At 37.7% G+C, this 13966-nt stretch overlaps 1 protein-coding gene across 1 annotated transcript; it reads left to right on the forward strand.

Annotated features, from left to right (window-relative positions):
• The first annotated feature begins 1279 nt into the window (after positions 1-1279).
• On the forward strand, positions 1280-5369 carry LOC113017883 (lactose-binding lectin l-2-like). The gene is made up of 8 exons (XM_026160993.1): positions 1280-1340; positions 1517-1543; positions 3606-3632; positions 3743-3787; positions 3919-4025; positions 4103-4237; positions 4326-4434; positions 5122-5369. Exons 1-8 carry the CDS (start codon positions 1280-1282, stop codon positions 5196-5198), a joined length of 588 nt encoding a protein of 195 aa, XP_026016778.1. The 3' UTR covers positions 5199-5369.
• The last annotated feature ends 8597 nt before the right edge of the window (positions 5370-13966 follow it).

The raw sequence follows: 13966 nt of genomic DNA on the forward strand, positions 1-13966 counted from the left end.
ATTGGTCATGTGATTTTGACGCGCCGGTGCGTCCGGCGAACTCAGAGGGTTAATTACTAAAAAAGTAATTTAACTAAATACTTCTTAAAATCCCTATAAACCTTGAGTGGGCAAACAATAGAAATTAAACTCTTTAAATAATAAATAATATTTTTAAAGACGTAGACTCTACAGTACGCAGCGGTAGCATCTCTTCCACAATGTAGCCTGCAATTATTTTTTTAAGATCACCTTCAGACGCTTTCTGTGCTGCTGAAGTAAAAATCACGTTTTGCCTGCTTAGCAGGAGTTGCCGCGGTGTTATCCACGGATGATGAACAAGGATCACTCAGAAGTGTTCGTCTATGCTGTCGTGTCAGGCGCTTCAGTAGATTACTCGTGCTATTAACAGCAGACGATAGTTTTTTGTCCCCAGGACATAGCTTACATATTACTGTAATGTTCGTGTCTGCTTGTTTCAGAAAAGTGAAGAGACGGGAATATGTCCATTTCAAAACACAGACACTCGCTTCAGCCGAGTCCGACATCTTCCGCTTTAGAATACGACTATGCAGCAAACTGGCGCGAAATGACGTACAGCTGCACTACAGCGATGTTAAAGCGGCAGAGTTTACTTCTACATTTAGAAGATAAATCATTGAAACTAAATAATGATATTCAGCGAGTTTAATTATTTTACAATGTAACGCAAGTGCATTGTAAGTAACTAATTAAAATACCTAAAAATGAACAGTAATTAGTTACTCTACTTTTTCAGTGGAAAAGTAATTTAATTACAGTAACGCGTTACTTAGTAACGCATTACACCCAACACTGGAAGTTAAAAATGCATGCCATGAAAGATTTCGGGTGTTTGGAGGTTAAAGTACCACGTTACAATGATTATTTGCTTTAGTTTATATATCCACTGCCTTGAATACACATGAACGTTATAAAGTTTACCTTATTTGTTCTGGTGGCAGGTCAGGTGAGCTGCCTCCAGAACAAAAATAATTCATTGGACAAGGATGAGGGTGTTATCAGGCCAATAAAAGCTCTTGATCGTGTTTGAATTAGTCATTTCTTTCTGACTTGAAGCTGCATACAGTTGCTCAACACAGGCAAACTGACACTGATAAGGACAAACAAAAGGTAATTTTACAGTCGATTTATTTCTTCATTATTAATGAATAATTAGTAGTTATCTATTAAATATCAGTACAGCATTATGAGCTGACTGCAAAAGTAACATTTCCTAATATGTTTTTCAAACGTTATCATCAGATTTCATTTCTGCACCATGAAGATGCTGACTGTGTTTCTTCATGTGTGTGTCATGATGACTTTCACACACAGTCTATGTGAGTATTTAAAACAAGTATTTTTTTCCTCTCACTTTATCTACTTTATAATATACATATATACTCTGCAGATACAGAATATACATGCAACACATGACCAGAGAATGGAATATCTTAGATTTTTCACAAAAAAGAATTGTGTTTCAAATAAAACGTCTTTCAAACTGTCTTTGCAGCTCTTCCAGAGGAAACAATCATGCCAGGTGAATCTAAAAGTTGTCTTTTAATGAGAATATATTTTTTCAATACATTAATAAATAATGGAAGTTATTGCACTACAAAATTAATTGGAACCAAAGAACATTTTAACTCATGCAGATGTAGACAATTGGGGGACACCGCCACCATCTACAGAAGGTGAGTACTTATTGGAGTATGTGGTTTTCTTTTATTCTATTTTATTTTTTTCATTCTTTAAAATTGAAGTTGAGCATAAGAAAAATCTATACTGTACAGTCGTGGCCAAAAGTTTTGAGAATGACAGAAATACTTGTTTTCACAAAGTTTGCTGCTTCAGTTTTTATATCCATATACTCTACAGTAGAATGTTTTGGAGAGTGATCAGATGAATTGCAAAATCCTTATTTGCCATGAAAATGAACTTAATCTCAAAAATTCAATTTCCACTGCATTTCATCATTCAGCATTTCATGCCATAAAGGGACCTGCTGAGATCATTTTAATAATGTTCTCATCAACTCAGGTGAGAATGTTGACAAGCACAAGGCTGGAGATCATTATGTTATGCTGACTGAGTTAGAATAACAGACTGCATGTATTAAAAGGAGGGTGATGCTTGAAATCGTTGTTCTTCCTATTAAACATGGTGACCTGCAAGGAAACACACGTAGCCATCATTGCGTTGCATAAAAAGGGCTTCACAGGCAAGGATGTTTTTGCTACTAAGACTGCACCTAAATCAACCATTTATCACATCATCAAGAACTTGAAGGAAAGCGGATCAATTCTTGTGAAGACGGATTCAGGGCGCTCAAGAAAGTCCAGCAAACACCAGGATCGTCTCCTAAAGATGATTCAGCTGCGGTATCAGAGTGCCACCAGTGCAGAGCTTGCTCAGGAATGGTAGCAGGCAGGTGTGAGTCCATCTGCACGCACAGTGAGGCAAAGATTTTTGGAAGATGGACTGGTGTCAAGAAGGGCAGCAAAGAAGCCACTTCTCTCCCAAAAAAACCCACCACGGACAAACTGATAGTCTGCAAATGTACAGCGAGTGGACTGCTGAGGACTGGGGCAAAGTCATTTTCTCTGATGTTTGGGACATCTGGAAAAAGGCCTGTCCAGAGAAGAAAAGGTGAGTGCTACCATCAGTCCTGTGTCATGCCAACAGTAAAGCATCCTGCGACCATTCATGTGTGGGGTTGCTTCTCATCCAAGGGAGTGGGCTCACTCACAATTATGCCAAAAAACAGGAATGAATAAAGAATAGTACCAAAACACCCTCCAACAGCAACTTCTTCCAACCATCCAAGAACAGTTTGATGAAGAACAATGCCTTTTCCAGCATGATGGAGCACCGTGCCATAAGGCCAAAGTGATACGTAAGTAGCTCAGGGAACAAATAATTTTGGGTCCATGGCCTGGAAATTCCCCAGACCTCAGTCCAATTGAGAACCTGTGGCCAAACCTCAAGGTGGACAAACAAAAACCCACTAATTCTGACAAACTCCAAGAAGTGATTATGACAGGATGGGTTGCCATCAGTCAGGATTTGGCACAGAAGTTAATTGACAACTGCAGAGGTCTTCAAAAAGAAGGGCCAACACTGCAAATACTGACTCTTTGCATAAACATGATGTAATTCTCAATAAAAAACATTTGAAACTCATGAAGTGCTTGTAATTATACTTCTATACATCACAGAAACAACTGAAACAAAGATCTAAAAACACTGAAGCAGCAAACTTTTTGAAAACTAATATTTGTGTCATTCTCAAAACTTTTGGCCACAACTGTACACTCAGTTTCATACTTTCTTCTTTATTTAGTTGTTTAAAAAAATATTGTACAATAAGGTCATATAATACACATCATAAGCTTATGTAATCATACAGTGATTATACTGTATATAAGGACATGCTAGGTAACATTTTTATTTCTTAGTTTACATTTTGCTAGTATCTCTTCACTTCTGTAATTTACCTGTATTTTGTATTTCTTTTTAATGTTGTAGAACGTAGAAGGTAATCAATGACACCACAGCAATGATACACTAAAAAATATCTGTGGTTCAAACTGTCTTTGCAGCTCTTCCAGAGGAAACAATTGTGCCAGGTGAATCTAAAAGTTGTCTTTTAATGAGAATATTTTTTTTGATCCACTAATAAATACATTTATTACCCTAAAAAATTAATTGCGACTAAAAAACATTTTAACTCTTGTAGATGCAGACTTTTGGGTAACACCACCAGCACCCCCATCTACAGAAGGTGGGTATAGTTATTGGAGTATATGAATTTATTTTATTTTTTCCTTCTTTAAAATTAAATTTGAACATAAGGAAAATCTGCACTGCAGACTCAGTTTCATGCTTTCTTCTTTATTTGTTATTTGTTTGCAGATGACTCATTTGGGGGCTGGCATCCATCTTGCCCAGATGGATGGAGTATGCACAGTCAACAGTGCCTCATCTTTGTTCCAGAAAACATGACCTGGGACGATGCTCAGGTAACAAGGATGACTTTTTTCCTATTAATAAATCTTACATTTTCTTGGTCACTCCATGCTGTTTATCTCCATCGTAGAATAACTGTCACTCTCATGGAGGACAGCTTGCATCTGTGTATGATGACTTTCAAGCTTATGAGATTCAAGCGGAGCTGAAGCGTGCTGGACATGATCATGGAGAATTTTGGGTTGGAGGCCATAATAGTCCAGGGGTAAATAGCATGATGTCTAAGATTTTGAGAAACAATTGTTTTTTTTTATGAATATGAATTTATATAATATTTTATTTTGCTTTAACAGAATCCTTCTTGGTCCTGGAGTGATTATTTGGGAATGTCTGCTTTTGCTGACTTTTGTAATGGAGACACAGCCGAAGATGAGCACCACTGTTTGCAAATAACTTTTACTGGTAAGTCTGTCAAGTGTTTAAAAAAACAAAACAATCTTATTTGGATTCATTTATTTTGATTATCACTTCAAACTCATTACTACTCTATCAAGTGTTTTAAAAGTATGTATTAAAGTACATTTTTCTTTTCTTATTATTGCACTGAGCATTGTTTTTTATCCTAGAATATTTACAGTTTGTGTTCCCAGTGATGCATCATTAAATAATTGAGATTTTAGAAATAAAAAAAAAAATACAGTGTTCTGAAGTTACACAAAGCTATCATGTTATGTTCAAAACTTCTATGTACTGGGTTATTAATATGTGGATTAATGTTGTCCACTCACTAAGATGTTAATTGTGCGGTACAAAAAATAACTGTAAGTATTGTGTACAAACATGGTGGGTGAAACAGATTAAAAAGACAGGGACATTTATATATAGGCACAGAACACTGAATTGAGTAACATAAATGGCTGTGAATCAGGAAGTAAAACAGCTAATCACTGTTTGTGTCAGTCTTCTTGACAAATACCCTTTAATGTAAATACCATTACCATTTACAAATACTGTAATTTCACAGTTAGTACTGAACAAACTAAAATTACACTTATTTGCTAAACATTGTCACCCCATGTTGGAAACCTTTTTAGTCTGAGTAGCACTGACTGAGTGTGATTTTTGTGTTTTATTTTGGTTTTCTTGCAGAGGAAAAGAGTGGATGCTTAGAGAGCATGGACTGTGAAACTGAGCTCCCGTCTATCTGTGGAAACATTATTATGTAATTGTGAATCAACTCTATAATGCATCAGTAAAAAGCACAAAGATCTGTGTTTTTCTTTCTCAGTGCTGTTTCTTTCTCTGTATTTCCACACCATCGCTATGATGCAAGCAATCAGGCATCATGTGCAATGAACTGGAGCTGAATTTTCTGTACGATTAAAAGAAAGCTTTCTGTAGACCTTTACTTTGTAGAGTGAACTGTATTTCATTCTTAAATTAAAACTATTAGCATTGAAAGAAATTTCTCTGTGATGTGTTAATCACCCTACCATAAGCAATTGAATACTTCTTTTTTTTTTAAATTCATGTCCAAATGCCCCGAAGGAGCTGTGCCTTCCATGGGATGAGATTTTTATTCATGGTGACATAGAAACTGTCAATCATGTTCTTCTGACAGCCAGCAGGGTGGAGGCATGGCTACCGACCCTGCTGGTTACAGAGATGTTCCTCCAAACTGCAGCATGTCTGGGTTAAGATAAGGAAAGTCAATGGTAGACACCAGAATAGGCTGCAGTCTGACTAAAGTATTGTAAACTCACTGAAAACTCATTGCTCTTAATTATCTGAATTATCCATTTAAAATATATTTGGTTAGGTTGCAGTCTTATCTTTAAGTTTGTTCCTTAAATTTATAAAGAGTCGATGGTTGACAGAGAACATATCAGGGTAACACTTTATAACTTGACGCTCAAATAAAGCACAAGTACCCTGTACTTACAGGCAATTTGCAGGCAACAAGTCAGGTTTCTGCAGGAAACAATGAAAACAAGTGCACTGTAAGTACCCTGTACTTTCTGGGGTGTGAGCCATATTATGGATTCACTTAATCTCATTTAATTTTGAAGTGTTTTCCTGGGAAACAGATGCAAATTCTTCTGTAAATAACTTTAAGTATCGTAGCAGCCTAAGCAATTACTAGGTAAGTCGTTGTGTCCTTGGGCAAGACACTTCCACTATACAAATACAGGGCATTTAAAAAAAATAAGCTTTCACAATAAATTGCCATATGAAACAATCCTTACACTCAGAGCTCTGATGGAATTCACAAGTTCTTTTTTTTCCTTTTCAATTTGAAAAATGTCTTTGACTTTGTGAGAAAATGTCCGAAAAATTCCTCAGACTGTCAGCATATTTCTGCATAGTCGCCCCTACTAGTAGAAAAGCTATGGGCTCAAATTGTGGTCATAAATATTTTGTACTTGTAAATCAGAAAGTCTAGTTGTGAACTGAGTTTTGTAACCTTCAAACCATTTTTTTTTCACTTTTATTTAAATCTATAATGTGTGACTTTAGCACTTTAACATTTAAACCTCCAAGAAATTCTGTAATCAGTAAGGCTAGAACGATCTGAAAAGGTTTTTGTGGTTCAGATGTCAAGCTTTGGTCATGGTACTTCAGCATCTAGCCAGCACTAAAGACAACAAACTGATGTAAAACATAACCAGGACAGAATCCACAACACAAAACCTCAAGCCAGTGCAACAATCTTACAATGACTAAGGGAGTGGTTCAGGCTAAAATAGTCACTCTGATGACCCCATGAGGACCAGACTGGTTAATATTGCAGATCTTTGGCAAGGTTTAACATCTGGGTGGGGAAGCCTGGAGGGAAACCGATGCTGTAAGAGCTAAATAAAAAAAACACGCCCCAAAACATAAACACACATACAAAAGCAGGGAGAAAAAGAGTAAGAAAGAGAGTCAGACAAGGCAGGCCAGCGCAGGAAGACTCCGGGATGATGACCTTTTCATATTGTGAAATATACTGCAAAACGAGCTTTCGTCTAGGGGTTCCATTACCCTTACTTGTATTTTTATTAATTTGACTGATTGGCATTTATAAACTATATAATAAAGAAAAACACATTTTTTATTAGGTTTTTTGAGTTAGTATTTAAGTGACTGCTTGTGAAAGGTGAACAGACAGGGGGACCGGCCACTCTACCTGTGTAAGGAAAAGAACTTGAGTTACAGCTGGTCACATTTAATCATTTGTGTATAACCTAAATTATTCGTATATGTAAAAAGAGAAGTGGTAACAGTAGTGATGGGTCCAGCAACACTGACGCATCGACGCATGTATCAAGCTCACCTAGCGATGCCTGTATCGGTGCGTGCGTCGCTTTAAGAAAAAGTCACGTGATCGATACAGCTGCTGTATCGCTAATTGCCAACGTGCCAAACTGTGTTTAAAAGGTACCGCATCCATATCTGCCAACAGAATGAGTCGCCACCAAAAAAAAACCAAACAAAAAAAAACACAAAATTACTCTGGCAAAGATAAAAAAATAATAATAATACACATCTCTCCATAACAAAATGGAGCCCGAAAGAAAAATTATGTTTCTGCTGTCTGGGATCATTTTGATCTTTTAACTGCAAATAAGGTAATAGTTTGTCTGCCTTTGTTTCAGTGTAATCTATCAGAATAGAAAAAAACAGCAATGTGACTTGAAGTGTAAATTATTTATTTCATTTTATGCAGGTTAAATGTCACATCTGTTCTGCATTTCTTACACAAACAAAAGCACCTCCCCAGTGTTTAGGCATTACAGAGCCAAACATGAAAATGAGGAGACAAACACACCAAGAATGAACACTGGTAGGCCTATATAGACACTGTGGGATTATAATATTACCTTATGCCATGTTAGACCCCTAATTAAAGGTTGTGAATTATTATGTAGTTTTAGTTTGCATTATTCTCCTGAATTAGAAGAAGGTGATAACTATTACATTTGCATTACATTAGACTGCTGATTTATTGTGAATGAATGATATTGTTTTATGATGCATTATACTGCTGAGTTATAAGAAATACTGTTCACAGAAAGTCATCGCCTTATTTGTCTGATTAGAAGAGAACAGAACATGCTGGAGTTTTCTGCCCCATCTCAGCAGGAGCAGATAAACAGGGAGCCAAGGTCGTAGCTTAGGCGCCGTGTGAGAGAAAGAATGTGAATGTTTAGGCTTTTATGATTAGGTGGGGCCACTAGAGGCTATAAGAGTTTGATCAATGCTCCACCATTTTGAGATCTGATGCTGTCTGCGTACGGTGTCCATCTCCCACGCGTGTACATTAAAATCATCGTTTGACTCAACCCGGCCGACCAGTGTTGTTATTGTGGTTTTTCCTCTTGTATCCATCTCCAATATTTGAATCCATAACAACACTGAACATCTTTATCATCATTTTTTTTTTTAATTAATATGTGTTTTATTATTTTCATCTAGGAAGACTGCTCTGGACCAGGCAGTCCTGAATTTTATTATAAAGGACTGCCAACCCCTTAGTATTGTGGAGAGAGAGTGTAACGTACTGAGGGAATAGGAAGACATCTTATCAGAACCTTATCCACCTGGCTTTACAGCTTTTGTGTACCCCAGCTTCATCTGTTCCTGTGAGTTTTCCAAAGCTGGGGAAATGGTGTAAAAACAAAAACAAAAAATGCAATAGACTGAATGCAAAAACATTGGATAAACCTATTTTTCTGAATAGAAATTTATAATAAACTCTGAGTCAAATGGGTAATATTACATTCACAATACTTTCATTTTAATTTTCACTTAATGTCATTCATAATATATTTTAAACATGTCTACAATATTTGTAATATAGAAGATATAAAATGATTCCATGGAAAGTACAATACCTTACAGTGTATACAGTGTATATAAGTATGACTAGGTCATTGAATCAGTGTCTGTTGTGAGTCTCAAATAAGTTGCCTGCAATGATATTTAAGGTCCAGCAGGTGTCAGTATGGAGCAAAACAGCAAAACTGTGTCGACACAGTGTCGATGCAGTTTGGGGAATGTGCTGAAACGCTTCACGAGGCCTCATCTACCCATCAGTAGGTAACAGTACTGACCTTTCCTGGTTGCTTCTTTTCTGGAACAAAAGAATACAAGCAGCTCAATCACCTGCTTATGAGCTCCTGGAGCAAACCAATGTGCCAGGCTAGGGGAGTGGGGTTAAGGTGTTTTCATGTATATAGAAGTGGTTGAAGTTATAATGTTATTGAGTAATGTATAGGAGTTGTTACAAATCTGAATATGTCGATCATATGTTATATTGTGGTTGATGTTTGCTCATGTGGAGGTTTATGTTTTCATAAAGTTGAATTCTATTCTATTCTATTCTACATATGAACCATGTTTTTAGTTATTTAAAGATGCTATGAAGTACATAGTCAAGGTGGTATCACACTGAAAGTGTCATTCATTCATTCACAAACACTGAAATGCAATGCATCTTTTTAAGCAATCATCCACTCAGGGATTTTATTGTGTTTGCACAAGTTAGACCAAAATAACTTATGAACTTAGAAATTATGTACCCAAACCAATGATAATAGTGTGCTGACATCTACCTCTTTGTGAACAACATCAAACACCAAACCTGTACTTTTGAAGTACACTTCTCATTTTACTAGGTTAGCACACCACACACTCCGTCATTTGCATCAAGGAGATTATATAGGGGGAGAAAACTGATTGTTGTGGCAGGAAAGACACGTTAACTTTCAATGTGAAGCATTTATGTGCTTCTTATTGCAAAGATGGCTCTTACTTAAGCTGAGGGTGAGTGTTTATTACCGAAAGTGTGAAGTCTCCTCCACTGCTTAAAATCTGTACAGGTGTATGTGGAAAACTTGAATGTAAAATGGGTTGGGTCTGTCACACATGTATTTATTTATTTTTTTCAGATAGATAGATAGATAGAAAGATAGATAGATAGAAAGATAGATAGATAGATAGATAGATAGATAGATAGATAGATAGATAGATAGATAGATAGATAGATAGATAGATAGATAGATAGATAGATAGATAGATAGATAGATAGATAGATAGATAGATAGATAGATAGATTGATTGATTGATTTTGAAGAGTCAAATTAAAATAGGTTCTTTGCTAAGTTGTCTGTTATGTGTAGACACAACAATGGTTTTCCTGTTTTATGCTTGAATGGAGGGAACAGAAGGGTATATAAGGCTGTAGCAGTTTAGCGAGGTAGTGTGGGGCAAGACAATTAAGGTATTTGAAAAAAAATGTTTAAATTAAGAAGAAATTAAGATTTTTGGCAGTATGTTGAGCAAGGCTAAAATGAAAGAAACATGCTCATATTTACATTTGCCAGTTAAGAGGTGTTTGGCAGCAATTTGTACCAACTGTAGATGAGTGATATAGGAATCACTAATCTCCATATAATGTACATTACAGAAATCGAGTGGTAGCAAAGATAACTGTCTCAAAGTGCTGCCCAGAAGGTATTGGCTTTATTTTGGCGAGCTGCCTAAACTGGAAAATGGTCAGTTTTACCACTGTTTTGATTTGACTGTCAAATTTGAGTTCAGCATCCACTTTAATCCTGAGGTTTGTGATAGTTGGCTTTATGCACTGAGCCAAGCAACACAAATATACAAAGGGGGTCTAAGTGGAATTGACAAACATCATCACTTTTGTCTTCTTTGTATTATAATTTAAAAAGTTGAGAGCCTCTGGGCCTTTATATCTTCACACACACTTGAGCATCAGTCTGGCAGAATATGCGAGAGAGAGAAAAGAGAGAAAAATCTGGTTATCATCTGCATAACAGTGAATGAAATACCATATGGCTCAGTTTTAGAAAAGGGAGTCTAAAACTAGGCCATATGGGACCCTGCAGAAAAAGGGAGTGCGGGAGGAATCAAAGTCACCAAGACTAACACAGAAAGCTCCATTCACCAAATAGGATCTGCACCACTCCTATGTGCTTGATGCTCCAAGCAACAGAGTAACATTACATGATCCACTTTGTCAGATGCTGCAGTCCAATGTAAGAGCAAACCAGTCACCAAAAACAGTGGCTAAAAATATGCTATTATGTGAAATGTGCAACATTCTGTAAAGTGATGTAATGTAAGGGGAAATTAATGGAAAGCATACTTTTTGCCCCCAAGTTAACAGTTTTTGTTCATTTGTTTTCCTCATCCTCTGCATCACTAAGTGTTTTAGCATTGAATTCAAGCGATTTCTGAGTTTTGGTGTATCCCATTCTTTAAGCAGCACTTTGTGACAGTGGAAAGGAAAAAAGGTCTTTGCAGAAGACAGAAACTTCCAACAGAAGAGACTCAGGGAGGGTGACGATCTGTACCCACGAGGTGGTGATAAGAGAGACAGGATAAAAATGTGTTTGGAAGATTTTTTAATTCAATTGGTATTTCAGGGTGTTCACTAAGCACTTTCTAAAACAACATCCTAATTGATGATGAAGCCATTTACTTGTCACTGGCAGTTGCCTGCAGCGATATTGGAACACTTCCAACCATACGTACAATATGCAAACATCACATTAGGCAGACAGTTCAGAACAGGTAGCGTCAAGAGAAAAAAATGAAATCTACAACAAAACAGGAGAATGGAGGAGAGAAAAAGAGAACTCTTCTCAGACTGAGTTCCTAGTAACACCATGAAAAATCATCACAAGCAACAGGGTAGGGTATGGGTTTTCCGGTGTGGACAGCAGCATGCTGTGGGTACTCACAGCCTGTCCCATCACTTCGAGCAGCTAGCTTTGTGGGGTTTTGAACAGCTGTAACCACTTTCTTCAATCTTCAATAAGCAAGGACTGAGCCAACTCAAATCAGCAGGAACCCTGTTATCGTGGTTCCAAATAGGTATAAATCTTTTATGTCCTCAAGCGACAGTCGTACAAGGCAGACAACATGCCACTGCTCCCACCCATCCATCATGTATCCAGCAGGAAACATCCCTCCAGGACTATCGGGCTCTCCTGCACCCTGGCTTCTCGTTGAGAAAAGGGTGTCAATTGCATTGAGGGACCAGTTGATCAAACCCATTACTCTTTAGGTTTTAGAGAACAAGACTCTCTGAGGGTCAACATTAGACCACACTAGACAAGGACATAGAAGCCAAGCAGGAAAGATAAGGTGAGGTGATTTAGTTTAATGCATGACTGATGGTGCCAACCAGAGTGGTTATGGAAGAGAGAGTGAGTCTTTAGCTGGGAGCAGGGCTTTAAAAACATCCTCATACAACAGTAAATATAGTAACTATATTTCTCCCATGCTAATTTCATAGTGTAAATTATGATAGAGTGCTTTAAAAAACAAACAAACAAACAAAAAAGACCACAAAATGCAAAAGACTGCAGGCTTAGATCATTCTTGAATTTAACTGGAACTATATTTATTTATTAAGGGTGTTGCTCACTAGTCCTTCTCTAAAGCAACATCCTGATTCAGATTCATGCATGTTGTTTTTTGTTTGTTTTCTTTTAATGGGCGTTAGTAGCACAAGTCTGTATCTGTAACAGTGGCTTTGAAAGCATGGTGAATTACAGTAAATACTATAACTATATTTCTCTCATGAAAACGCTCATCAAAAGATCCAATCTGTTGTTCTGAAAAGCAGTTTCACCCCTGTTCTTTTTTAGTACTCAGGCCTTCAGAGACTATGGTCTGTATTTATATAGCGCTTTACTAGTCCCTAAGGACCCCAAAGCGCTTTACATATCCAGTCATCCACCCATTCACGCACTGGTGATGGCAAACTACATTGTAGCCACAGCCACCCTGGGGTGCACTGACAGAGGCGAGGCTGCCGGACACTGGCACCACCGGGCCCTCTGACCACCACCAGTAGGCAACGGGTGAAGTGTCTTGCCCAAGGACACAACGACCGAGACTGTCCAAGCCGGGTCTCGAACCAGCAACCTTCCGATTACAAGGCGAACTCCCAACTCTTGAGCCACGATCGCCCACTACACCGGACTCAGTAGTCATTTCACAAAACCTTTATTCATCTTCAGTTATGCATGCATCTTCTAGAAGGGGAGATGTGCAAGGCCCTCTGCAGATCTTCACTGCTTTGTCTGTTTTAACCAGTTTTATAGAAGCGACTCCATCATAAAACCCACATGGTGTGTTGTGCACTCTGTGTTTGTGTATGTATGCGCGAACACGTGAGTGCCTGTGTGTGTACGTGAGTGAGTGTGTGTGTGGGTGTGTGTGCATCATAACAGTTAAAGCACTGTGTGTGTCTTTGTATATGTCACTTTCTGTTGGGCATAAAAGTCCATTTCCCCTCACCCAAGCTACACCAAATTACTTTAGAAAACATACAAAACCGAGTTAACATATTACAAACACTGAGACCCCCACTCTGCATCCACTGGGTCATTGGCCTCTTGTTGTCTTACTTTTACAGCTTAAGCATGTGGAGAGTCTCCTGCAAACCTACTTCTAAGTAATGACAGTTATGAGCTTTATTACATTCAGGTACAAGTATCCCCCAACTGTAGCTTCCTGTCTCCTTTTATGACAGGATGACCCCCAGTATCCATAAATTCCTCTCCCTCTACACAATTACACACACTCGGGCCTATAGCTACACCAAACTGAAACACACAGACATTCACACATCCTTCCCTTTTCCTCTGATCTACAGCAGAACCCTCTCATCTAACCAATTTAACACATCATATTTTAATTATGTTTTCTTTTACTCACACTGTACAAGTGATGATGGCAGGGTGGAAATACATTTTTTTGCCTATATCTTCCCATTCAGTGTGTAAACTAGGGTAGTCTAGCCCCAGTTTCATTGGTTGAGCCTCCAACATTTACAATATAATATAGTCATTTTTCCAGAAAATAAATAATAATCAATTTGTCATTCTACCATTATAAAGAATTAGTGTTCAGTGTATGCTCGGCTTAAATTGACTTCCATGGGCTTGTTCTCAGCTGGCCTCAAGCAGGG

Source organism: Astatotilapia calliptera, unplaced genomic scaffold (genome assembly GCF_900246225.1).
Source record: "Astatotilapia calliptera unplaced genomic scaffold, fAstCal1.2 U_scaffold_25, whole genome shotgun sequence".
NCBI lineage: Eukaryota > Metazoa > Chordata > Actinopteri > Cichliformes > Cichlidae > Astatotilapia > Astatotilapia calliptera.

Coding starts and splice junctions, on each gene's coding strand:
- LOC113017883 (XM_026160993.1), top strand. CDS start 1,280: ATGAAGATGCTGACTGTGTTTCTTCATGTGTGTGTCATGATGACTTTC. Junction 3,788..3,918: donor AGCACCCCCATCTACAGAAG/GTGGGTATAGTT, acceptor ATTTGTTTGCAG/ATGACTCATTTGGGGGCTGG. Junction 4,238..4,325: donor GAGGCCATAATAGTCCAGGG/GTAAATAGCATG, acceptor TTGCTTTAACAG/AATCCTTCTTGGTCCTGGAG.